The sequence below is a fragment of the Osmerus mordax genome, chromosome 13 (genome assembly GCF_038355195.1).
Source record: "Osmerus mordax isolate fOsmMor3 chromosome 13, fOsmMor3.pri, whole genome shotgun sequence".
NCBI lineage: Eukaryota > Metazoa > Chordata > Actinopteri > Osmeriformes > Osmeridae > Osmerus > Osmerus mordax.
Genome location: NC_090062.1, coordinates 9699896 through 9726867, shown reverse-complemented (window position 1 = coordinate 9726867; position 26972 = coordinate 9699896). Strand labels below are relative to the sequence as shown.

The window sequence follows — 26972 nt, the reverse complement described above, 5'->3', positions numbered from 1 at the left end:
TCAGGATTGTCAGCCGCAGGTGGGGGATGAAAGGCCATGTATCAGATTTAGCACGATCTCCACCTGCATGATAGATATCGCTTGTCTGAGCTGGTAGTGGAATGACCTGGATGTGACCAGTGGTGTGAACCGCTTGAGGGTGGGTGGATGGGCTCTGAAATCTCTATGGTTGCAGGACAGTGGTGGCAAGATGGGTGGAAGTAGACGGTTGTGTCTCTTCGTCACAGGACGCCTCCTCACCTGCTAGGGGCACAAACAGATGTTAGCTAACCGTTTGTTGTAAGTGATTATAACCTCACTGTCTGCGTAGTGCTCCAGCCCGCTCACCAAGCTTTGTCAGGTGCTCCTCCTCATTTTCTTCCTGCATTTTCTCCTCCTGCTCCTTCTCCTCTTCCTGTGCCCTCTCCTCTTTCTCTTCCTCCTCCACCACCTCTCCAGTCTTTTGTTGACATTCCTCCCCTGGTTCTTGCTCCAGCTCCTCCTCAACCTCCTTTTCATCATCTCTGTCCTTATGGTTCACCTCCTTCCCCTCCTCCTCCTCGTGACCCTTCTCTTCCCTCTGGTCTTCTTCCTTTTGCTCCTCCTGGATGGAGGCCTTCAGGTGCTCTGTGTAGTCTACCTGTAGTGAAGGTACCAAACAGCTGTTATCGTCACCTTAAAAGGCAGGCCTGTCAGAGCTCAATGACCTCACTTCCATGGCGATGGTCGTTACCTGTGTTGGGGAACTACAGTCATCCTCTATAGGTGAACAGTCACAGTTCCGAAATCCCTCAGGGGCCTCCATGAAGATCTCCAGCTCCTCCACACCATCACAGTCTGATATTCTAGGTGGATGGGGGGTAAACAGTGGTATTTAACACGCCTCAGCATGACACTATCAGAACAACAGCGATGCTGCTGTAATGCAGCAGAGATATATATAATTATGTGATACAAACAAAGGGGGATTTCAGGAAGTCATCATACTACTTTATTCCTTGTTACTCACACTTACTCTTACATTTGTTGGTCTGCATACACATGCCTTTTCACCTCCCCAACACTGGGTGGCAGTATAAGTTCACACTAGAGAAACAAGCCCTAATTACCTATTCTTTTATCTGAATTTATATGATCCCCTACCCCCAACTAGTCGGGAGTCAGATGGCTGAGCGGTGAGGGAGTCGGGATAGTAATCTGAAGGTTACCGGTTCGATTCCTGGCTGTGCCAAATGACGTTGTGTCCTTGGGCAAGGCACTTCACCCTACTTGCCTCGGGGGAATGTCCCTGTACTTACTGTAAGTCGCTCTGGATAAGAGCGTCTGCTAAATGGCTAAATGTAAATGTAAACTAAACTGTGCACAGGGGGGTGACGTCTTGCGATGAAAGGATGAGAAGGAAAATGACCTCTCAGAATAGTCTTCTCTCTGCTCTGCTTCCTGGTCCTGGCCCCTTTCCTCCTCCTCTTCATCATCCATGTCAGAGCAGTTGAGGAAGTCAAAACTTTCCAGGGCTGTCTCAACCTCCTGACTGAAACTGGAGGAGCGACTGTGAGAACGACCCTGAGGAGAAAACAGCAGTGAATACATCCTGAATACAGAACTATCACTGTAAACAACAGAACACACACACAAGCACACTTACTGTCAGTATCTCTTCTGGTTGCCTTAATTCCTTTCCCAGTTCTTGTGACTGAATTGATTGGTGGTCCTCTTTGGAAGATAGCCCTTCCCTTAGCTCCACTGTCACTGCACTGTTGCTGGTCCCAGCTTTAACATCAACTTCGACTTTGGCTGCAGCCTCTAATCCAGCTGCAGCATCTATTGCAATCTGTATTGCTGAGGCAGGGACCAGATCACCTAGGGCCCCGCACTCAGACAAGTTCAAGGCTTCAGGCTTCTGGACAAAACAGGATACCTCAGGATGTGTTTGACCTGCTGTTTCTCTGGTTATGGATGAGCTAGATGTTTGAGCTAATGCCCTTTCAGTCAACGTAGAGTGTTTTCCAGTCTCATTGATGTTGCAGAGAGACCGAGAACACTGTAAAATTCCGTTTGGCACTGCCCACTTCCCTGAGTCCACCTCTCCAGACCCTTCCGCGCTGTCACACTCCTCGTCCTCCTGATTGGAGGAGAGTGAAGGGTTGGAGGAGCTTGATTGGCGAGGGGTGAAGGAGATTTGTATGGTTGGTGTGGTCTGAAGAGTGTGGGAAGCCATCATCCTGTGGGCTTGATGACCCATGGCGGGGCTGGACGAGTCGTCCGAGGATTCTGAGGAGTTGGACCAGACGGTTCCGTTCTCCAGCTCTCCCTGTCTCTTCAGCAATGACTACAGAGGAGAACACAGTAACCATGGAGACAGGAAGAGGAGGGAAGAAAGGGGGCAGTGCGCATGTGAAACTAGGTGTTTGGAAGTGTAATAATCAACATCCAGTAAATATTGAATCAAAAATTTAAAGTGACAGGTATAAGGATCTTATTCTGCTTCGCTGCTTGGACATGAGACCATCCGACTGAAATGAAGGAGCTATTCCTGCTAGAGGTATTCATTTCATCAGCGTCTGTAACTAAGGAGGACAAAACCTTGTTTACTAGACTCCAGCTTCACCGTCATAAAACTACAAACTAAACAGAACTCCATCTCTCCTACTGACACAACAACCCATCTCTAATACAGACACAACCCTCTATAAATACCCAAACCAGTTTATTGTACCAGACAGCCACACTTGTACTCCTACACACCAACTGTTTGTGTCTGAATTTGAGGGTGGTTCTGGTGAGGTCACAGAGAGGTGGCGAGAGACGGTCAGTCCACTTGTTCCGACGGAACATTTCCATCAGTGAAGAGTGCTGCCCCGCCCTGCTCTGCGGACAGCTCTTCAACGCGTTGTGGAAGAGGAGGGTGAAATTGGAAAACTACTCAACCACTAACAAACAGCTACACGGGCCACAGCTATGCTCATACACACTGTTGTTCACACTGCCACTCACCCTCTCACATGCATCCTCACACACACCTCTCTGATCGCCGCACACATCTCTCCTACCGTTAAATGCTCCACACACACCTCTTCCCACACGGTCACACACATCACTGCTAGCTCTACAGAAACAGCAGCCGGGGAGCAGCTGAAACAGAACAAGCCAGTCAAATCACACCAATCACAGTGGGAAGTAGTAATCGACAACAAACAGTTCAACCAGATCATTTGATTCAGTATCCAACTGCTTCTGAAGCCAGTAGGAACCCCCTAAAATAAACCTGAGGGGAGGAGGGGCGGGCAAGATTGGTCAGCAACAGAGCAGGCATTGGATAATCTACCGACATATGACTCACATAAAACACCTGCTCCCGCATTGATGGTGTGTCTGGAGGGCTCTGATTGGATAGGAAGCGCTTGGAGACAGTGCTAGCGGAGGAGGTCTGGTCATCTTTGTCGAAAGGGCTGAGCGAGTGAGAGAGAAACAGAGAGAGAGTCTTCAAATCAACTGTTTGTGCTTTATCAACCAAAGAGGGTATAGAGAGAGTCGAGGAATGATGGAGGGAGAACAGGGAGACGAGCAGGACAAAGGGATTATAGAAGGAGGACAGGTTAGTTACCTCCAGGTGACCTCCAAGTTCAACTTGACTGTTCCCAGGTTGTTGATATCCACGGCAACTGTCTGTGGCAAAGGACAGAACAGCTCCAGGGTCTCGCAGGACACGCTTCCCACCACCACGTGGTTAGCTAAGCTCTTCAGCTCGGTCACCTTAACAACCACAACAGGTCAATCACAGTCAGACTGATTGACATGGGAGGAGATGCACAGATTCTTACCGGCACTGTTGTTGTCTGGTGTGTGTCTATATCAGTTTCTTGATGCCCCAGCAGTGCCTGCTGTCTGTGTTAGGTTGTTTAGAGTGGGCTTTCACCTTGATTGACAACATCTCCGTGACGAGGGGCAGGAAAACATATTCCTCACTGTCCCACACCTGTCGGCTGCCGACTTCCACACGGCCCCGCAGACGCCATCGTTGGCGGCCAAAACGCATCAGAACCTGTAAAGATGCACACCATCAAAACTTGCAAGAGAAAGCTGTGTGTGTGTGTGTGTGTGGTGTTCTCACCTCATACTGGTCTCCCGCACACAAACGTGCAAAACCAGCCAAACCTGCAACACAAGAGGACAGTTACACACAGAATCGCAACACAGGGACTAACCATAACCCTGTGTTAGAGACTGAAGGACTCCAATCCCAGTCCTCCAGACTGGACTAGAAGCAGATGACTTACCCTTCATCTTGATATTAAATTCTCCCATCTGGCCTTCCAGCTCACACTCCAAAGAACACATGTGCTGCAGATAGAAAGAGAGAGTGAGAGATGAGAAAGTTTATGAATTTATCTCTCTTCCCACCCCTACCTCAGTGTACACGCCCCCCATGTCCCTCCACCTCAGTGTACTCCCGGTAGCCTCTAGTAGCTTCACTCAGACTCTCGCGGGCCTCCTTGCTATTGCTGGCAGAGTTGAAGGCAGCCACCATCTTACTGGCTCCGTCACGGAGCCTTCGCTGCAGGCAGTACGCATCGTACAGCTCCTCCACCTGAAACACAGCAACGATTACTGGGACTGACCAGTTCATATGGACAATACTGTGTCCAGACTGGGACTGCCAGACTAGGAGGAGCCAGGCATGGACTTTCAGAATGGGAGGAGTCAGACTGGGGCTGTCAGAATGGGAGGAGTCAGACTGGCGCTGTCAGAATGGGAGGAGTCAGACTGGGGCTGTCAGAATGGGAGGAGTCAGACTGGAAGGAGTAGAGGGGACATGACTTCGTACCTTGCTGAGATGGAACTCCAAGCGGCGCATGAATCTCTCTATGGCTTTAACTTGCTGCAACACAAACACAGAACTATTAATACTGCGTTCAGCATGATGTTTAAAACTGGGTTCTTCAATATGTTTGATAATAGGTTTTTCATTTTTAAGAGTCAAACATGACCTTGGTGTGAGACTCACCTTGTCTAGCTCATACAGGAAGCCCTGAAAGAATAGAGGGGAGAGGAAAGGTAACTGATAACATCACATGGAAGTTGTGTCCCATTGAAATGCATTCACAATATGGAGGTGTGTAGATGTGTATGTGTGTGTATGATGTGTATATGATGTGTATGTGGGGGTGTATGATATGTATGTGTGTGTGTGTGTGTGATGTGTATGTGTATGATGTGTATGTGGGGGTGTGTGATGTGTGCTCTCACCAGCCGTCCGTTCCGCTTGCTTTCTCTGATCTGCTGACCTAGACTGTCCAGTTCCAGCTGGTGCACCTGCAAGTAAGACCTGCAACAGAGCACCAACACATCACTTCCTGTTTTCATGACGATGGACATTTCCTGTTGGTTTTGCTACAGCTGACCCTTCAACCACAACAACTCTGAAGAGAACGCTGCAGTTTTAACATGAGAGGGTATATGTGAGCCTGGGTATGTGTGTATGCGTATCATGTGTTTGTGTGTGATTGTGCCTGTGTGTTTGTGTGTGTGTGTGCTTGTGCCTGTGTGTTTGTGTGTGCTTGTGACTGTGTGTGTGTGTGTGCGTGTGTGTGCTTGTGCCTGTGTGTGTGTGTGTGTTTGTTCTTACTGCAGGCCTCTCCGTAAGGCTGCATACACCTCGTCCAGCCTCTCAGGCTGAGGTGATTTTGGAGGCGGGTTCTTGGTGGACCCTGTAAACATCCTGCTTCCTGTGGAGGCTTGTCTTCTCAGACCATAGAGTGCTGCACAGAGGAGGGAAACCCATAGCACAATGAGTCACTACTACACTAGAATCACTACTTTCCACCCTGCACCTGAGTGTCCTGGTCCACTAGCACGGCATGAGGGCTGGTCAGTGAGTTGTTGGTGAGAAAGGGAAGAGGAGGAGGAGGGCTGGTGATGTCACATCTCACAGGAACATGTGTGTGTACTCACCTGTAGTGCTGAATAATGGCTTTGACTTAGGGGGAGAGGGGGGGGGGGGGCCGCAGAGGTAGTTCAACACATTTCAACCTCCTAGAACCAGAGTAGAAGAGGAGGTCATTAGACGGGACACATCTCTTTCACTTCCTCCACACTCCTCCCCCTCTTGTACTCCCCGGCTTACTTCCCTCTTCTCAGATCAGAGTACAGTTGGATGAGCCCTAACCAAAGAGATATGGAGGGAGAGCAGACAATTGCTTGAGACTGAGGACAAAGACAGTGGCGCCTACCCCTCCACCTTTGTAAGGCTGATGTGTTGTGATCAGAGTAGCAAGTCAAATGTGTGAGCAAGCCACAACAATCGGACGAGAGTAAATGAACACAGCCTTCCACACTAAACCCCACCCACACCCCAACCATGAATGCAGGAAGTCTCATGGCAGACTACACAGGAAATTCTACTGTGGAGTTTGGTCCAGGAATATAAAACCATCTGTGCGTGTGTGTGTGTGTGTGTGTGTGTGTGTATAAATGTGTGTGTGTGTGTGTGGGGAATGCATATGTGTGCACATGTAAAAGGGTAATTCTTTCCCCAATACAGACTTGTCCATGCCTTATAAAGCCTGTGTGTTTTCAGTGTTTTCAAAACGAAGCCAGAGAATCCAGCGAGACAAACACAACCAGAAAAGCTTCCTGAAGGAGGACTCCACCCAGGAGGCCATGCAGGAGCACTGTGTTCTCCATGGCCAGGGTCCTACTAATATAAGATGAGGACCTGGATCAGAGGTTAAACCAAAACACAGGCCAGACAGGGTTTTACCCATATTCTGTGTATGGGTTGAAGGCTTCACTGACCAAATAACAACACAGCAGGGAGACCAGTCCTTTCAAACTATGCGGCTGGGAGCCTGAAAGACTGTGTGGCTGAGAGGCTGGGAAACTGGTCACCATATAGTCCAGGCGTCCAGTTAACGATGTAATCCTGAAGGACCCTGAAGATTATTCTGAGGTCGTCAAGGTGAAATGATGATAGGGTGAGAGTTGTGTTTATGGTGCTAGCACGCAAGTCGACCAACTGTATCCTGTGTAAGCCTATGTATCCTGGACTCTGTATGTACCCTATGTGTGTATCCTGTGCATGTACCCAGTGTACATTGTGTATGTACCCTGTCCCTTTCATCCTGAGGTGCTGTGTGGCTAATGGGATCATTAGCTATATTAATCCTCTCAGCAGGCCGCTACAACACAAAGAGCAGATTGTGAGCATTACCATAGCGCAGTTCCCACACACTCAGCAGGCTAGCGCGTGAGGAGCAGGACATACACAGACATGTACACACACAACTCATAGTGTCAGATTCCCAATATAATGTCATAACCATCAAATTAAACATCATAGCTATGGACATGTCTTGCCTAAAAGCAACTATCTTGGCAACCGGACAAGATGTACGATATGTATTAATTAAATGAAATCATGTGCAATATCTCATCTGGATAAGAAGGGTCCTGAGACTGCCTCTGTGTCTCTCCTGTCTTCTTGTAAAGCCCATTCAATGCACTTTCCTGCAGAAGGCATTGGTAAAGAAAAACCTTAGAACAGATTGACAGACACCCACTGGTGTGAATCTGTGAAAGCATATTGGATTAGAGATTATGGGATTTGCCAGCAGTCAAAGACGGACAACTACGTAGAACAACTCAATCTGAGACTGGCCCAAACAGCACAAACTGTACTAACTGTCAAAACCAAACAGACTCTTCTATCATTCTAAAATGTATGTTTAAGAGTGTGGTCGTTTTAAAATTGACTGGAAAGACTGGTGGGCCTAGTTGGATAGAATGGGAGACCACTGCATGACAGTGCGCCCAAACTAGGATCAAAACACTCCTCCCGTAGTCTACATGACTACAGACTGTAATCTCAGGGGAGGGGGGGCACAATTGCACACAAAAACAACTATACCTTAAAGTTTATATAAGGGACTTCTTCTATAGGCTACTAGATACAAATAGCCTATACATTCTGAAGTAGCCTCCAAAAACGATGTGAACTATTAAAGAGCAACACAGAAACGATTAACTAGTTGCAGTCATTGGGTGTCATGGATTACATAGCAGACATTGATGCTTGTATAATTCAATCACTCAAGTAGTTAAACAACGTAGCCTATCCAACAACTAAAAAGGAAACGATTTTTACCGTTATGCGGGCTTCATGGCTAAAATCCGATGATTCCTTCGCCACTACTCTTCTCGAAACCTCAAATCTAATGTCCCGACGCTTTAGAGATTAAAAAGTATACTATTTCACCCTGGGCGATGTTCTTTTATCTTGACACGGATTCCAAACTCTTTTTTTCTAATGTCACACTGTCGCTCTTTCTCCTTCTCTTCCTCGGCTCCAGCTGCCTCTCCTCGCGACGCCAATGGACAAAAACCCTCCCCAAGAAAAGGGAAAAGGGGAGTGCCAGTCGGGTTAAAACGGAAAAGATTGTCTCCTGTTGCATTTATCCCGTTATTTGCAAGAGGGGACGTGAACAGGCGTTTTTCATAAACATCGATGACGTCTCAGAAGCCATCCACAATGTTATGTTCTGGATATAAACAAGAGTACCTTGCGGCCCTTAATAACTCCAGTGTTAAACTCTAGAATCAAGAAAGTAATCTCTCTCTCTTCGGGGTTGGCTTGAGGGTGGAGCGGTGGGTGAAACTGTGTAATAATGTTGGAACATGTACACATGGATGAGCCATATTGTTAGTCCCTTGTCCGCCTCACGTCGGCATTGGGGGAGTTATGTAAGTGTTGTGAGTGGTGTTGGCGAGGGGTCTCTATGTGTGAGCGGTTATAGTTCTCTCCACTAAAATATTCATCATGATTCTGATTAATACGTCCCCCAGAGCATAAAGCAGGATGGCAAAGTTTCTTTGCTGTGCTGTTTCCATGACAACCCAGCATGAGGCCTCTTAGTTCTAAATATAGAACTGTTTCACTGTTTTCTATCCCTTCTCAAGCAATCTCGGCTTCAACGTGCTCCTGTTTCAAGACCACAAACTGTGATCTCATTCTAACTTTTTAAAGATCACAAGCAAGAGAGGGAACCTCCAGTGAACAAGGACATACAGTACACCACTGAATGGAGAAAGAGCTACACAATAACTTTCCAAATGCAGGGCTGCCAGTGGACACAATGCTGCACTACTCCAACTCATCTAACTCAAATCCAGTGGTTCTGATAGTCTAGGTGTGGGTCTGTCTAATCAGTAAAACCACACACACAAAGTTGTGTTAATGAATAAGTCTACTCCCATAAACCACTCTGGCAGGGAGGGACCCAGCCCACGAGAGAGGGGTGTGTGGTGGGGAGCTCAGTGACCCTCCCAGGATCCCACAGCTGGGCCTCGGCGCTCCTCTGGAGGGTAGGGGGGACCTGCCAGCTCCATCCCTCCCAAGCAGCATACGTCAGGCCAGGGGTGTTTATTGTATTGAAACTTCTGGTTCAGTGACAACTAGCAGGTAGAAGATGCTCCACCAGGGCCTTAAGAATGAATCAGTACTGCTGTTAAGATCCTCTATAAGTAATCAGTAACAGTTCAGAGCCTCTATCCATCCCAAACGTAATCAGTTTCCCCAAGAAAACCACAGAAACAAACCATCTTTTCATTAAAACCTTTTTAATGGCATGGAATAAAATGTCCATTATTTCAAGCAACCAAGCTGATTGATACAGAACAGTGTTTTGGGAACATTCGGGCCACCACAGCACCCTCTATTGCATTAAAACATTACTTTCCACACACATTTCCAAAAATCACATTAATGGTTAAAAACAGATGATAAAAAATCCATAGTGTGTCTTCTAAAGAAGTATCAGGTTGTTATGGTGGCGTTCATCTAGAAAACGAACACACAAAAACATTATGGCCGTGGGCACAGTCGCGTCACAGTACAGTGTGATCCAGTGTTTTGTTCTCACCTGTAAGTGGAGAGGCTGCTGCATCCCCCCACCATGCAGCTGCAGGGCTGCTGTGAGCCCCCCCTTTAGAGCCTGGTAGTCTGGCTGGGCTTCATACTGAAGACCCATTACCTCTGACAGGTAGGCCTCCACAGCTCCTGTTCACACATACAGCATGTATACATTCTGACTTCACAATGAAAGCACAATCATCAAGTTTTATGAGCTGGAATAGTGAACTGACTGGAGGCAGTCTTCTTTCCGTAGCAGTGTCTGATCAGGCCTGGGATGTCCTCTGTCCACCTAATGGCCCCAGGGTCACACAGAGGGTTAGGGTCCCAGCGTCAATATGATAAACCTGTATAAATGAAGGTTCCACTGAGCATATCACTAATAATGTGTCACCTCTGCTTCTCTGTGGCCACACTGGAGGGTGTGTTTAGGAGGGAGCTCCAGGGCAGCGCCCCGGTGAGCCAGTGCAGCATGCAGTAGCCCAGAGCCTGGAGGTCACTGCGGCGGGACGGGCCTTCACATGGAATAACACACTTTAAAAAAAGACTCAAAATAAGGGTTTGCTCTCTGAGTATGTTATTGTGTTAGCTTAGCTCCTAACCTGCTCCTTTGTGGGAGTCAAGGCTTATAAACTCCAGGGCGCCCTCATGTGGTGTTCTACTGCCTTCCCGGTACTCCACATGTCGACCACCTGGACAGTACCTGAAAGCATGGCCGTACCCTGCGAGATACACCTAAACACACAAACACGTCTCAAGCATATCATCCTTTCAGATAATAAACATACCTGCAGTACTATACCTCTAATACTCCACCTCACTAACCTGTGTGTGTCCTGCTGGCTGGATGAAGATGTTTTCTGCCTGAACGTCTCCGTGGACATACTCGTTCTCATGGATGAACTCCAACACGTCCAGCTGGCAGACGAAGCAGACCGGGGTTAGAACATGGCTTCTGATACCAGAATAGAGAGGTAAGGACTAACATTTTCATTAACACTAACATAATCATTAAGCACTGGCATTTTCAATGCCAGTGCTTCTACATTTGATAAATGTCTACAGTGCCCACTTGGTTTGACAATTATTTATGTTAATTGACTCGACTCTGTATGTGTATGGATGCTATGCTGTAATGTCTTACGCTGCCCACAGCAAGGGGCTAATGCTAACCAGAGCCACAGCAGACTATCCAAAGTGAAAACGTCTTTCTTCGTCTCCACTACCAGGCAGGCACACTCATGCTGAAGTGTCCTTTCAGAGCTCCTCTCCAATGAGAGGGCTCCAGTACTCACTATTCTACAGGCCAGCTGCAGCACTGCTGTCTCAGACAGGAGCCCCCCCTGTTCCTTCAGGACAACCTGGAGCGTCTGGCCCATGCTGGGGACAATCAGAAACCTACGAGGAAACACAGCACCATCAAACACACATGCATACAGACCCTTTGGATATACACAGGTCCCCTACATTAGACAAACTCATACACACACCTGTAGATTTCTGCATGTAGCCCAAAACCCACACAGGACGGAATCCCAAGGAAGTCCATCTTAGTGCGCTTCATCCATTTGTCCACTGGGGGGAGACATAACATCATTAGTGAAGTAACCTCAGGAAAACAGACCTAACCTCTTCAAAGCACATGTCCTGAGCCTCACCAGATGTGGGTTTTGCAGCCCTCTGAAGGAAGTTCTGCTCATTAAAGATCCTCCCATCTTTAGGCCCCTGTGTAGTAAAGACATAAGTGAAGCAACAATGCTGACACACACAGACCAAGCTGCACCTTGCACTCACCAGACCTGGCTGCACTCTATAGTCAGCTCTGTACTCACCAGTTTGAGGACATGTCTGCAGTCACCACGGTTGATCCCTGGCCCAGTCTGCTGGACTGGAGACATGGAGAACACATGGAGAAGAGACGAGTCATCAGCAGATCTACAAACCCATGTACACAAACACCCTGACCCTTGAACTTCCAAGAACCATAACCCCTGCTATTACCAGAACTTTCCTAATACTAGTACTATTTGACCTCTGACCTGCGTAGATCAGCTCTGGCTCATTCTGACCCAACAGCTTCGCCAGCCGCCACTTCCTGCCTGTTGTGTCACTCAGTTCCTCCCCTTCCTGCAGAGGCTCCACAACACACGTCCGCTTGGCCTTCTTCGTTTTCCCCTTGACTGTGATCACACACACACGTCAGGTCATACACGTATGGGTCAGGTGGGGCTTTGAGCCATGTGGTGGTTGGTGGTAGCTGGGCTCACCAGCAGCAGGGGACCTGAGCGTGGGGGAGGAGACAGTTGGAGGATCCTCTCTGGTGGGGTTCAGTGGCGGGGTGACCGCTCGCCGCTTCCTTAGGGTCAACACAGGCTTGGGGCTCTGATCTGTCAATAGGACACACAACACTTTCTGTTTACTAGAATGAACTTAAGAAGCCAGTTAGAGAAGGCAGCTTAAGCTGGTTGTCATCCTGTTGAGACCACTATAGTGTGTGGTTGCTGTGCTGCTTTAACCCAAGCCCAGCACTCTAGCATAGGTTAATGGTATTAGGTTCGAAGCACTGGATTAGATGGGTGAACATCCCTCTTCCTTTACCTGTTTGCCTGGGAGATGCTATGCGAGGGGGCGTGTCCACAACACTGGCGGCATCTTCTACTTGGCCTGGGGGAGTGGACTTACGGGTGCGACGTAGGGCTTGGCGTGTGGACACTGGGCTAGGAGCAGAGTAAACCAGACCTGCGGACATTCCAGAAAAAAACGATAACACTCAAAAACCCAGATCCTGTGTAACCTCACTCTGAACCCATCAACCAATAGTCCAATGAACCCAGCTTGATGTGACCCCCTCCTGCCTGCAGCAAATAGCCCTACCTTCTCCAAACGTACAGTATTGCTCTGAGGTAGCAGGTGGGTTGATGCTGGCTGTAGCCGTGAAACCGCTGACGGTGATTTGAGAAACCCCAGAGGTGGCAGCTTCCACGGGGGGGTCCACAAGAGCTGGGAGCTTCTCCCCGCACGAAGGGCAGAATCTGAAGCCAGGCTGCAGCTTAGAGCCACACTGAGGACAGAAATGAAGGAGCATTCTACAAACAAAAAAAACATTGAGGTTATTCAATCGAATTTCAAGTCCAGTGCCTCTATGGAAGGATAGTTAGCAACTAAAGGTTATTTCCAAGTGGAATTAAAGGCTATGGGCTAAAGCTAGTTTCAATATAGGTAATATTGGTATCTCCGTACTGATAAATCTGAGAAAGACAGCTAGCTAACATTTGCTCTACCATGGCATGAATAAGCGAGCTAGTTACTACTTTGCTAGTTCAATTGCAGTCTTCTATTCAGTTTAAGGCAACAAGGTCATGGAGACATAAGTTCTTCATAATTTTATAATATTTCTACCGGAAAGCAGACCTGGAGATGTCGGAATAAAGGAAAGTTTCTGAACCCCAGGACAAAATGAGATTTAGTCACGTGACAAAAACATTTTCTAAGGGGAGCCAAAAGGCTGAAACTTAACGTAACACGCCAACGCATTAATAGTTTGGAGTTGAGGGATGTCAGACATACATGATAGGTCACATTTAATGAACTATTAATGAACATGTTTCGTAATACTTTTCTTCTCATAGTCTTCTCACACAGAAATAGATGGTACACATGTAAAACATATTTATTTGGATTTTTTATTGTCTGTATTTGCATTTTATCTTACTGTGTGTTTGCATTTTATTTGCTCTCATACTCATCTTCTAAACCACAGAAGTCACGTATTGTACTATCCACAGACCCACGAGCAGTGAAACCAACAGCATAACAGAACCCTCAGCAGCATTCTGGACCACATAATTTTGAGATCATGGGGATATGTTGGATTCTAGTTTTTCTCCTCGATTTATGTTTCATTATCAAGCGCTCAGGTAGGACACTTAAGGAAATCAAACAATTAACATTTGCAACAAAACCTTCCTCCATACACAAAGCAGGTTCAAATGTTGACTACATTCCATAACTTGTTAAACAAACACCCGGGGCCTGTTCCATTAAGAAAGATTATAATTCTGCTTCATGGAACAGGCTCTGATCACTCCCGAACCCCGACATGTATGGAGTTATGCACATGTAACAACAGAACTTCTGAAGTGTATAATGTGCTAATGTGTGGAGTAATGACTTGGATCTAGTATAATGATGGAATTGTTCAACTTCCATTTTTTATGTTGTATCCCTATTGATGCATGTTATGTTCAGCTAATGATAATCACTAATCCGTTTCAGCAACCGACTCTGGAGCAGGGAATCACTCTGATAATTGGATCCAAGGTTTTAAAAAAAAATTCTCTATGACATTTCCTGGGGGTTTGCCTTAATGGTTTAGGTTGGTTTAGGTGCACTTCAATGGGTGTATGTGAAGCTCTCTCTGACATTGCTGGGCTATACAAATACATTTGATTTGTTTTGATTAACTGCTCTAAAAATACAGGTGCTTTCTGTTTATTCTAAGGTTTAGCATCTATCCCATCTGTCTCTCTGCTATACTCAGACTCAAAAGTGTCAATGCAATCTTCCCCCTGACCTTAACAAAAACTGTTCCAAATGATTGTGTGTAGGATATTTCTGATTCCCTAGTATAATCTTTTGTTTATTTTCTAGTGAAGGAACGTGACTACTGTTTGTGGTCTGAAAATAATAATACGATTATGCAAGAATCATGCATCAATAACCATTCCCAGAAATGGAAGAAGACAAACAAAGATTTCTCAAATTTGTATATGGAGTTATGCAAATGTTACAATATACAAAAAGAACCTTCTCCATGCTATAACTGCATTAAAGAAACAGGTGAGGTTCAGTATTCTGCTTTCTGTTTATTCTAACTTTTAGATTGAATTAATAGCATCTATCCTATTGGTTTCTGCAGATGAGTGTGGATGCTGCCACAAACAGGCCATGATCACATGTGAAAGAGAATGTCCCGAAAAGCGGAGTGAGCTGTGTGGATATTTGAATTTCACAAGTTTTGACATTTACAATTCTGAATGTGTTCACGATATTGGTACGTCTATGACCATTTGAGTAGAATCATTCTAGTATTGTTCATAATGTTAATAGAAAACCTTAAATCCTTAAAACCTTTTACCCTAATAACATTTGTGTTCATTTCAGCGAATGAGAAATGCGAGTGGTATGATGGAATAACATGCAACTGGATGATTAAGAATAACAACTGGATCAAGACAGGCCCATATTGTGGAACTCCCTACCGTCCCTGTAAATGTAAAGAGATTAACGATACAACTACAATTGCATATGAGTGCAGTACAGAAGGTACTAGTCAGATGTAGTTTTATTATTCAGTAAATACATTTGTAATTTGTAAAACCATAGTGTTATTGGCCCAAGTTCCCTCTAAAACAGCAACATAGAAACTATAAAGAATTTTTTTTCACAGATGGTTTTAAAAACGTCTTTAACATCTAATTTCCAGGGATCCCAGAATCTTGTCCAGATACTTCTACTAAAGCCCCACTAACATCTTCCTCCACCCTCCTTCCTACCTCCACCATTACTTCCTCCACCCCTTTCACCTCCACATATACCTTCACCACCCCTACCACCGTCACCACCCCAACGACCGTCACCACCCCTACCACCGTCACCACCCCAACGACCGTCACCACCCCTACCACCGTCAGCACCCCAACGACCGTCACCACCCCAACGACCGTCACCACCCCAACCACCGTCACCACCCCAATGACCGTCACCACCCCAACCACCGTCATCACCCCTACCACCCCTATCACCCTAACCAACCTGACCACCCCTACCACCCCTACCACCCCTACCACCCCTACCACCCTCACCAACCTGACCACCCCTACCACCCTCACCACCCCTACCACCCTCACCAACCTGACCACCCCTACCACCCTCACCACCCCTACCACCCTCACCAAACTCACCTTCTCTACCACCCTCACCACCCCTACCACTACCATCTCTGCTACCACCTCTTCTGGGATCCCATCCTCATCCTCTGCCACAGAGGAGTATGGTGCCACCCTCACTGTGGAGCGCACAATAAAAAATTTCACCGGAATTCAACTCTATGCTTCTGCAACCAAGGTAAAAATACAACATGGCTATGACCAATGTCGGCATATTGCTGACTTACCACCACTCAACCACCATTCAAAAACAACATGGCCGAAGAACAAACAAGCACCACTGCTGCAGAATAACACCAGCTCTCAGCTCCTGTCTTACTGCCATATTAAATCACTAAACTGTTGTACACCTCTTCCTAAACCCATAATCAATATTTAATCATAGTACTTATAGTATGTGTTATCAACTGTCCACAGATATCATTCTTCAGATTAGAGCCGGAAGCTGACCTGCAGGTGAACCTGCCTACTGACCTCTTCTCAAGGCTGGACCCAACACTGGCCCACAACAATGTGACCTTCACCTTCACTGTGAACAACACTCCACCTGCCAGTCAGGTGAGTTCACACACACCCACAAACTAAACACATATACTTAAACACACATGAAGCATGTACAGACATACTAAAACATTTTCACTCATATTAAACACACCCTGTTTCTATCTCTTTCTCTAGACTACAGAGGGACGTTTCTACAATATCATCTTTGGTGTTGAGGTTGTGAACATTACCATGTCTAACCTGTCCACATCATTCAACATCAGCTTCAAACAGACCAATGACCAAATGGTACCTATTGGCCAAATCGGCAGTCAGCATCAACTTGTTGACATTCATTTACATTTAGTCATTTAGCAGACGCTCTTATCCAGAGCGACTTACAGTAAGTACAGGGACATTCCCCCGAGGCAAGTAGGGTGAAGTGCCTTGCCCAAGGACACAACGTCATTTTGCACAGCCAGGAATCGAACCGGTAACCTTCAGATTACTAGCCCGACACCCTAACCATTCAGCCACCTGACTCCCCTGAATCTTCATAAGATTTATAAATTTACTAATCTTTATGCTGTGGTGATCTTCCTCAGGGGAATGCAACATGTGTTTACCTGAACCAGACAGGTAAAAATATCTACATACATGACAATCTGTGAATGTACATTATGTTTAAATACATATATTAAAGTGTCTGAGTCCCTCATATAGGGAGCTGGGTTCCTGATGGCTGCCAGACCCTGACCCTCCCAGAACACGTTGTCTGTAGCTGTAACCACTTCTCCCTTTTCACCCTCATGGTATGTTGTCCTTTTCCTCTATTCCTGTGAACTATATTTACATGTTTAGGACTGGATATGTTTAGGACATTTGCATGGGAGGCATATGAAAGTCCTTTATGACAGACATATTTTTCATCTTGGTGCCATGACATTTTATTGCACTTTTATATTTCCATTTTAACATGTTCAAACACTTGACTAAAGGTGATGTCTAGATGGTAACACATTGTGAATGACGGCTGATGTTCCTGGCTCAGATCCCTGGTCTTGGCCCGAGTAAAGAGCACGCTCAGATCCTCAGAACGCTCAGCATAGTGGGAGGAGCCATCTCTGCCTTCTTCTGTGCCCTTACATTACTGACACACTGTCTGCAGCATGCGTGAGTCACCTGTGAATGAAAACCCCATTTATCTTTCCTAGACCACTTCAGATTTGCCCTAGTGGTTGGTTGTGTGGGTTCATAAACAGAAGGTTCAAGCCCCTCATTTAGAGTTTCTCTCCTTGGCTCTCAGGAGCCAGGTGACTGACAAAGCCATGGTGATCCACCTCCAGCTGGTGGGCTCTCTGCTGCTGCTCAACCTGCTGCTGCTGGCCAGCATGTCCCTTGCCTGGGAGGACTCACTGCTGTGCAAAGTGCTGGGTGGCCTGCTGCACTACGCCCTGCTCACCTGCTTCTCCTGGATGGGCCTGGAGGCCCTGCACCTGTACCGCCTCCTGGTGCAGGTCTACAACATCTACACCGAGCACTACCTGCTGAAGATCAGCCTGCTGGGCTGGGGTACCCCTGCTTTTTATTCATTTATCCTGCTGTTAATTCATTCAGTGAAGCACCTTGACATTCGTTGACAATTCAAAGTATGCTGTATAAGTTAAATCCATGAACATCATAATGATTCAATACTAAAAGTTATGCAATGTTGTCAAAGCCCCTCCCATCCCCTCTCCCAGGGCTGTCAGGAGTGGTGGTGACGGTTGTAGCAGGGATCTGGACCCCATATGGCCTGAAAGACGGCATGTGAGTTTACTGAAGACGTGGAGTATCACGCACATGAATGTCAGAAGTCAAGACACTATTTGGATTCAATGTATGTCTGTCTCTCCCTCACAGGTGCTGGATGACAGCTGATGTTGTGCAGTACTGCTCAGTCCTGGCCTATCTCATTGTGGTCTTACTTTTCAACGGAGGAATGTTCATCTTCATCATGAGCACCATGTGTAGGATGCGATCTGGGATATCCCCCTTGCAGAGGACGAGGAACAACAGGGCCGTCTGCAGCGTCCTGGGCCTCACCTGCATCCTGGGCCTCACCTGGGGCCTGGGCTTCTTCTCCATTGGCTACACCAACTATGTCATCCTCTATACCTTCACCATCCTCAACTCACTGCAAGGTAACGATCCCATCCCTCAAACAGTATCACACCACTTAGCAGTTAAATCTTTTGAATTTGAGAAATTAAATGATAAAAGAGCAGTTTATGGAGTATCGATCCAATGAACTTAAATACTAAGTGATTTCATATACAAAACCAACATGTTAAGCCTGGAATATTATTGGTGCTACTTACATTGAATTGCACTATAAAGATGCACAATCACAAGGTGATGGAACAGCCCTGTGTAAGTGTGAGAAATTGCCACTGGTTCTAAACAAGATCAGGTCATGTGATGTTCTTTCAGAAGAAACCTTGTTTCATAATGAAAACTGTTATTTTCCGTGTAATTTTCTGTTGCCTGCAGGCTTCTTTCTGTTTCTGTGGATTTGCATCAAAAGACGGAGAGAGGGAAAGGACCACAGAAAGTCTGTTGTAACAAGCCAGAGAACGCTCACAACATCAGAGCCTCAAGTAAATAACTGAGTCCTCCTACAGGTTGTGTTGTCACCTAAATATGTTTAAGCCAGTTAGGTGCTCTGAGAGTTCTTTAGTAACAGACAGCTCAGTGCCACTTGTGTTCTAATTTTGGCAATGGCTGGAACAAGATAGCTTGAACATAATTGGCTGGAAAATTTGGGGCGCTCCAAATATATTTTATTGACGTCACTTATTGTACTTTGTTTTGTTTTCGAACTGATTTAGCAGTTAAATGATCAATCAACGGATTGTGTAAAGCAATCAAATACTTTCTCTCCTACAGAGTCCTTTGAATCAGCATTTTGTAGTAAATGTTTTATGTCATTATGATCTCTTGATTGTTGCACTGTCCTATCATTTGAATTATATGTAATGTAATTGTAGTTGGGATTGTTGTTGCACTGTGCCTGATAAAATTACAGTTCCATGGCCCTTACCACTGAAATACTGTTCACTTCTAATCCTTGATTATCTACAGTACTATTGGTTATTTGTATGTCACTTTGTATAAAAGCATCTGCTAAATGAATATAATGCAATATAAAAATGTGAATCTACAATGGTAAGAAAGCTAAAACAGGACTTCTGTAAAAACTGATGATAGCCATAGTATGCATTATAAGTACGACAATCGAATGAGCTGAAACAAATGAAAATAAAATATATCAGGTGCCATTGTTTAAAACAGATGAGCATTGGTGGAACTTCAAATGTTAAACAGTGACAGATTTGACTGAATAAGTAATAAAGTCCCATTTTCACAGCCATTTGTTTATTGTAAAGGGGAATGAATGGGCAAAACTCACAGGTACAGACCCTCCTTAACTGTAAAAAAGTAAAAAAATCTTTTTACATCTTGAGAACTGCGACATAGGCTTACACCCCCTCTTCCTCCCTTTGAAATAAAGGGATGAGGGGTTCTAAATCCAGACTTCATAACATGGGAGAATGTGGACATGGCAGCCAGGGTTCAGGTCACTGTTGACAATCTGAGGGTTCACATCCCCCTAACCATGAGTCTCCTTGGCCATCACCGCTCCCTGTTCCTGGAACAGCCCTGTGGGTTGCTCCTCCAGCTGGCCCCGTCCCACCCCAACCTCCCTCCGTAGACGCTCCAGGTCCTCCCTCTCCTCTCGTAGCCTCTCCCGTTCCACCCGCACCTCTGCTCTCTCCCTCTGCGCCTCCTCCCTCTCTCTCCTCAGGGCGCGGGCCTCCTGCTCCTGAGCTCGTCTCAGAGCCTCCAGCTCCTCCTTCTCGGAGGCGGCCTCCCTGGTGTTGGCTCGTCTCAGAGCGTCCAGGAGTTCCCTCTGCTGCTCCAGTGCCCGCGCCTCCTGCTGCTGCGCCTTCCTCAGAGCTTCCGTCAGCTCGCGCTCACGCTCCAACACACGCACCTCGCCATCAAACATGTCTGGTGGTTGTTTCAATGTGTTAACACTGAGTCATAACTATTCAACAATACAGTCATCACCTGACAGACACCAAACTCACCTTGATATTTCTCTGACACTCTCATCTTCCCGAAGGGCCTGGCTTGGCCCTCTTTGACAGGGGTGCTGAAGGCACCTTTAGAGAGGCGTTTCTTGCTGTGACTTTCCATGCGCGCATGGGCGTCTGGGTGCTTCTTGGACAAGTGGCGATGCAGATTGCTGGTGCTGCTATGGTGCTGAATCTTCTCCAAGCATATTAAACACAGAGCTCGCTTCTGGTCCTCCAGGCGCTCATAGTGAGTCCATATTGAACTCCACTTCCGTGTCGATGGACTGGGACCACTCCCCACATGGCTCTGGGTGTCTGCAGTTACAGCCTCACTTTGGCCCTCCACTGCTTGGTGCTCCGCCGCCTTCAGGATTCCATTGATGGCGTTCGTTATGTCAGCTTCATTCACCGTGGTGATCTGTACTGGGTGGTCCTCCTCCAGTGCTACCTCCACTACAAGAAACATTGACAAATCGTTTAGAATCCGTTTAGAACCCACTACAGTTCTAGTAACATACTACTGGGGATGGTCTTCTCAAACCCAAACATATCACTGCAACAGCCTGGGCCTAGGCTTAATATTACATGGATTTTAATGGCATGGAATAAAATGTTATTTCAAGCAACCAAGCTGATTGATACAGAACAGTGTTTTGGGAACATTCGGGCCACCACAGCACCCTCTATTAAATTAAAACATTACTTTCCACAAACATTTTCAAAAAGCACATTAATGGTTAAAAACAGATGATCAAAAATCCATAGTGTGTCTTCTTAAGAAGTATCAGGTTGTTATGGTGGCGTTCTTCTAGAAAACGAACACACACAAAAACATTATGGCCGTGGGCACAGTCGCATCACAGTAAAGTGTGATCCAGTGTTTTGTTCTCACCTGTAAGTGGAGAGGCTGCTGCATCCCCCCACCATGCAGCTGCAGGGCTGCTGTGAGCCCCCCCTTTAGAGCCTGGTAGTCTGGCTGGGCTTCATACTGAAGACCCATTACCTCTGACAGGTAGGCCTCCACAGCTCTTGTTCACACATACAGCATGTATACATTCTGACTTCACAATGAAAGCACAATCATCAAGTTTTATGAGCTGGAATAGTGAACTGACTGGAGGCAGTCTTCTTTCCGTAGCAGTGTCTGATCAGGCCTGGGATGTCCTCTGTCCACCTAATGGCCCCAGGGTCACACAGAGGGTTAGGGTCCCAGCGTCAATATGATAAACCTGTATAAATGAAGGCGGGACGGGCCTTCACATGGAATAACACACTTTAAAAAAAGACTCAGAATAAGGAATTGTGTTAGCTTAGCTCCTAACCTGCTCCTTTGTGGGAGTCCAGGCTTATAAACTCCAGGGCGCCCTCATGTGGTGTTCTACTGCCTTCCCGGTACTCCACATGTCGACCACCTGGACAGTACCTGAAAGCATGGCCGTACCCTGCGAGATACACCTAAACACACAAACACGTCTCAAGCATATCATCCTTTCAGATAATAAACATACCTGCAGTACTATACCTCTAATACTCCACCTCACTAACCTGTGTGTGTCCTGCTGGCTGGATGAAGATGTTTTCTGCCTGAACGTCTCCGTGGACATACTCGTTCTCATGGATGAACTCCAACACGTCCAGCTGGCAGACGAGGCAGACCGGGGTTAGAACATGGCTTCTGATACCAGAATAGAGAGCTAAGCACTAACATTTTCATTGACACTTGGTTTCAACACTGCCGGTGCTTCTACATTTTATGAATGTCTACAGTGCCCACTTGGTTTGACAAGTATTTATGTTAATTTATTAGACTCTGTATGTGTATGGATGCTATACTGTAATGTCCTACGCTGTCCACAGCTAGGGGCTAATGCTAACCAGAGCCACAGCAGACTATCCAAAGTGAAAACGTCTTTCTTCGTCTCCACTACCAGGCAGGCACACTCATGCTGAAGTGTCCTTTCAGAGCTCCTCTCCAATGAGAGGGCTCCAGTACTCACTATTCTACAGGCCAGCTGCAGCACTGCTGTCTCAGACAGGAGCCCCCCCTGTTCCTTCAGGACAACCTGGAGCGTCTGGCCCATGCTGGGGACAATCAGAAACCTACGAGGAAACACAGCACCATCAAACACACATGCATACCCTTTGGATATACACAGGTCCCCTACATTAGACAAACTCATACACACACCTGTAGATTTCTGCATGTAGCCCAAAACCCACACAGGACAGAATCCCAGGAAGTCCATCTTAGTGCGCTTCATCCATTTGTCCACTGGGGGAGACATAACATCATTAGTGAAGTAACCTCAGGAAAACAGACCTAACCTCTTCAAAGCACATGTCCTGAGCCTCACCAGATGTGGGTTTTGCAGCCCTCTGAAGGAAGTTCTGCCCATCTTTAGGCCCCTGTGTAGTAAAGACATAGGTGAAGCAACAATGCTGACACACACAGACCAAGCTGCACCTTGCACTCACCAGACCTGGCTGCACTCTATAGTCAGCTCTGCACTCACCAGTTTGAGGACATGTCTGCAGTCACCACAGTCGATCCCTGGCCCAGTCTGCTGGACTGGAGACATGGAGAACACATGGAGAAGAGACTAGTCATCAGCAGATCTACAAACCCATGAACACAAACACCCTGACCCTTGAACTTCCAAGTACCATAACCCCTGCTATTACCAGAACTTTCCTAATACTAGTACTATTTGACCTCTGACCTGCGTAGATCAGCTCTGGCTCATTCTGACCCAACAGCTTCGCCAGCCGCCACTTCCTGCCTGTTGTGTCACTCAGTTCCTCCCCTTCCTGCAGAGGCTCCACAACACACGTCCGCTTGGCCTTCTTAGTTTTCCCCTTGACTGTGATCACACACACACACACACGTCAGGTCATACACATATGGGTAAGGTGGGGCTTTGAGCCATGTGGTGGTTGGTGGTAGCTGGGCTCACCAGCAGCAGGGGACCTGAGCGTGGGGGAGGAGACAGTTGGAGGATCCTCTCTGGTGGGGTTCAGTGGCGGGGTGACCGCTCGCCGCTTCCTTAGGGTCAACACAGGCTTGGGGCTCTGATCTGTCAATAGGACACACAACACTTTCTGTTCACTAGAATGAACTTAAGAAGCCAGTTGGAGAAGGCAGCTTAAGCTGGTTGTCATCCTGTTGAGACCACTATAGTGTGTGGTTGCTGTGCTGCTTAAACCCAAGCCCAGCACTCTAGCATAGGTTAATGCTATTATGTTAGGAGCACTGGATTAGACAGGTGAACATCCCTCTTCCCCCCTTTACCTGTTTGCCTGGGAGATGCTATGCGAGGGGGCGTGTCCACAACACTGGCGGCATCTTCTACTTGGCCTGGGGGAGTGGACTTACGGGTGCGACATAGGGCTTGGCATGTGGACACTGGGCTAGGAGCAGAGTAAACCAGACCTGCGGACATTCCAGAAAAAAACGATAACACTCAAAAACCCAGATCCTGTGTAACCTCACTCTGAACCCATCAACCAATAGTCCAATGAACCCAGCTTAATGTGACCCCCTCCTGCCTGCAGAAAATAGCCCTACCTTCTCCAAACGCACGAAGGATGGTTAGCAACTAAAGGTTATTTCCAAGTGGAGTTAAAGGCTATTGGCTAAAGCTAGTGGGGGGGGCGGGGCAAAACTCGAGACTATTATCATCTCAATGATAGTAGCTCACGAGCCTGCGCCTCATTCATAATTGTAAATAGCGGGACAAGTTATCCCTTACTTCGCAGCGTGAGAAATGGTTGAAATGCGTGAGAAATACAAGGTCTTGCGTGAGAGTGGGAGAAATGCCCTGCACATAGATGTTACATATGTAAAACATATTTATTTTGATTTTTTCTTGTCTGTATTTGCATTTTGATGTTTGCATCTTATTTGCTCTCATACTCATTTTCTGAACCACAGAAGTCATTTATTGTACTATCCACAGACCTACGAGCAGTGAAACCAACAGCATAACAGAACCCTCAGCAGCATTCTGGACCACAGCAGTTTGAGATCATGGGGATATGTTGGATTCTAGTTTTTCTCCTGAATTTATGTTTGATTATCAAGCGCACAGGTAGGACACTTAAGGAAATCAAGCAATTAACATTTGCACCAAAACCTTCTTCATTCAAATTCCTCGTTCAAATGTTCACTACATTCCATAACTTGTTATACAAACACCCGGGGCCTGTTCTGTAAAGCAAGATTATAATTTTGCTTTATTGAACAGGCTCCCGACATGTATGGGGTTATGCACATGTAACAACAGAGTTTCTGAAGTGTACAATGGGCTCACTCGGAGTAATGACTTGGATGTCTAGTATAATGATGGAATTTTCCAACTTTAATTTGCTGTTTTTTATGTTGTATCCCTATTGATGCATGGTTATGTTCAGCTAATGATAATCACTACTCTGTTTCAGCGACCAACTCTGTAGCAGGTAATCCCTCAACGCTTTGCATCTCTCAAGATTTCTTCTATTTTTTCTCTATGAGATTTCCTGGGGGTTTAGGGTGGTTTAGGTGCACTTCAATGGGTGTATGTGAAGCTCTCTGTGACATTGCTGGGCTATACACATAAATTTGATTTGTTTTGATTAACTGCTCTAAAAAATACAAGTGAAGCTCAGTATTCTGCTTTCTGTTTATTCTAAGGTTTAGCATCTATCCCATCTGTCTCTTCAGGATGCTGCTATACAGTTGTGGCCATAAGTTTTGGCAATGACAAATGTTGTGTTTTGCAAAGTTTGCTGGTCCAGTATTTGAGGAAAATGTTTTCACATGTTTCTATGGAATACTGGAATCACAATCAGGCACATTTCATATTTTTTAACGCTTTTTTGGGGCAAAAATGTTATGCAAATAGTCCCCTCTTTTACAACAGTCAATCTGCTCTTAAATCAGTCCAATCAGAATGATAGAGTGATTTCACCTGGCTAGAACTAGTTCACACTTTCCCCTGTGCTGATGATATGACTTACTGAAATTATGTTAGCAGTAATTTTATGCCAAGCCTGAGTAAGCTTTGCAAACACAAAATGTATGTCGCTCCCAATACTTCTGTACTCAGACTCAGATAAAGTGTCAATGCAATCTTCCCCCTGACCTTAACAAAAACTGTTCCAAATTATTGTGTGTAGGATAATCCTTATTCCCTCGTAAAATATTTAGTTTATTTTCTAGCCAATACAAGCGACTACTGTTTGTGGTATGTACATGGTTCGCACCAAATTGTGGAAACCCCCCCCACACAGGAATGGAAGATGACACCGAAAAAATGCTTGAATTGTTATATGGAGTTATGCAAATGTAACATGATGAAAGGTCATTCTCCATGGTATAACTGCACTAAAGAAACAAGTGAGGTTCAGTATTGTGCTTTCTGATTATTCTAACATTTAGATTTAATAGCATCTATCCTATTGGTTTCTGCAGATGAGTGTGGATGCTGCCATAAACAGACCATGATCACATGTGAAAGAGAATGTCCCAAAAAGCTGAGTGAGCTGTGTGGATATTTGAATTTCACAAGTTTTGACATTTACAGTTCTGAATGTGTTCACAATATTGGTACGTCTATGACCATTTGAGTAGAATCATTTTAGTATTGTTCCAAATGTTCACCCCTACCACCTTCACCACCCCTAATACCTCTACCACACCTACCACTACCATCTCTGCTACCACCTCTTCTGGGATCCCATCCTCATCCTCTGCCACAGAAAAGTATGGCCCCACCCTCACTGTGGAGCACAAGATAAAAGATTACACCGGAATGAAACTCCATGTTTCTGCAACCACGGTAACAGTACAACATGGCTATGAACAATGTCGGCATATTGCTGAGTAAGCACCACTCAACCACCATTCAAAAACAACATGGCTGAACAACAAACAAGCAACACTGCTGCAGAATAACACCAGCTCTCAGCTCCTGTCTCACTGCCATATTAAATCACTAGACTGTTATACACCTCTTCCTAAACCCATAATCAATATTGAATCATAGTACTTGTCTTTACACAATACATGAGGCTGTTTATGTGTTTTTGTGTTATCTTACTGTCCAACTGTCCGTGGCGTCAGATGGCTGAGCGGTTAGAGAATCGGGCTATTAATCAGAAGGCCGTGCCAAATGACGTTGTGTCCTTGGGCAAGGCACTTCACCCTACTTGCCTCGGGGGGAATGTCGCTGTACTTACTGTAAGTCGATAAGAGTATCTGCTAAATGAATAAATCTGTAAATGCCCACAGATATCAGGGAGCAGCTTAGAGCAGGAAGCTGACCTGCAGGTGGACCTGCCTGCTGACCTCTTCTCAAAGCTGGACCCAACACTGACCAACAACACTGTGACCTTCACCTTCACTGTGAACAACACTCCACCTGCCAGTCAGGTGAGTTCACACACACACAAACTAAACACATACACTTTCACACACATGAAGCACGTACAGACATACTAAAACATTTTCACTCATATTAAACCCATATAAAAACACACACTGTCCCTATCTCTTTC

At 46.1% G+C, this 26972-nt stretch overlaps 2 protein-coding genes and 1 pseudogene across 9 annotated transcripts; all 3 read right to left on the bottom strand.

The window, feature by feature from the left end:
* Window positions 1-98: 98 nt before the first annotated feature.
* Window positions 99-8333, bottom strand: LOC136955828 (rho family-interacting cell polarization regulator 1-like). 6 transcript variants are annotated; one of them, XM_067249574.1, is made up of 17 exons: window positions 8123-8333; window positions 5932-6140; window positions 5606-5738; window positions 5227-5305; window positions 4985-5008; window positions 4805-4858; window positions 4418-4567; window positions 4257-4320; window positions 4091-4134; window positions 3896-4021; window positions 3584-3732; window positions 3320-3428; window positions 1625-2308; window positions 1388-1542; window positions 713-824; window positions 328-619; window positions 99-240 (listed from the first exon to the last, which is right to left on the bottom strand). In XM_067249574.1, the coding sequence occupies exons 3-17, from the start codon at window positions 5695-5697 to the stop codon at window positions 164-166; spliced, it is 2211 nt and encodes a 736-aa protein (XP_067105675.1). In that variant the 5' UTR covers window positions 5698-5738; window positions 5932-6140; window positions 8123-8333; the 3' UTR covers window positions 99-163. The 6 variants fall into 6 exon arrangements, with proteins under 6 accessions (XP_067105675.1, XP_067105671.1, XP_067105676.1 ...); XM_067249570.1 differs by having other exon boundaries at window positions 120-243; XM_067249575.1 differs by having other exon boundaries at window positions 120-243; window positions 713-821.
* Window positions 8334-9581: 1248 nt separating this feature from the next.
* Window positions 9582-13320, bottom strand: LOC136955829 (serine/threonine-protein kinase VRK3-like). Of its 3 annotated transcripts, none has more exons than XM_067249577.1 (15): window positions 13298-13320; window positions 12761-12972; window positions 12485-12625; window positions 12154-12273; window positions 11926-12066; window positions 11719-11774; window positions 11545-11611; window positions 11377-11461; window positions 11182-11284; window positions 10712-10804; window positions 10489-10621; window positions 10281-10401; window positions 10120-10178; window positions 9897-10033; window positions 9582-9814 (listed from the first exon to the last, which is right to left on the bottom strand). In XM_067249577.1, exons 2-15 carry the CDS (start codon window positions 12969-12971, stop codon window positions 9791-9793), a joined length of 1491 nt encoding a protein of 496 aa, XP_067105678.1. In that variant the 5' UTR covers window position 12972; window positions 13298-13320; the 3' UTR covers window positions 9582-9790. The 3 variants fall into 3 exon arrangements, with proteins under 3 accessions (XP_067105678.1, XP_067105677.1, XP_067105679.1); XM_067249576.1 differs by having other exon boundaries at window positions 13286-13303; XM_067249578.1 differs by lacking the exon at window positions 13298-13320 and having other exon boundaries at window positions 12776-13275.
* Window positions 13321-21186: 7866 nt separating this feature from the next.
* Window positions 21187-24155, bottom strand: LOC136955702 (serine/threonine-protein kinase VRK3-like; annotated as a pseudogene).
* Between the last annotated feature and the right edge of the window lie 2817 nt (window positions 24156-26972).

Coding starts and splice junctions, on each gene's coding strand:
- LOC136955828 (XM_067249570.1), bottom strand. CDS start 5,697: ATGTTTACAGGGTCCACCAAGAACCCGCCTCCAAAATCACCTCAGCCT. Junction 1,543..1,624: donor AACCAGAAGAGATACTGACA/GTAAGTGTGCTT, acceptor TTTTCTCCTCAG/GGTCGTTCTCACAGTCGCTC. Junction 825..1,387: donor AGAGAAGACTATTCTGAGAG/GTCATTTTCCTT, acceptor CCATCCACCTAG/AATATCAGACTGTGATGGTG.
- LOC136955829 (XM_067249577.1), bottom strand. CDS start 12,971: ATGCTCCTTCATTTCTGTCCTCAGTGTGGCTCTAAGCTGCAGCCTGGC. Junction 12,626..12,760: donor ATACTGTACGTTTGGAGAAG/GTAGGGCTATTT, acceptor GAATGTCCGCAG/GTCTGGTTTACTCTGCTCCT. Junction 11,612..11,718: donor GCAGACATGTCCTCAAACTG/GTGAGTACAGAG, acceptor TTTACTACACAG/GGGCCTAAAGATGGGAGGAT.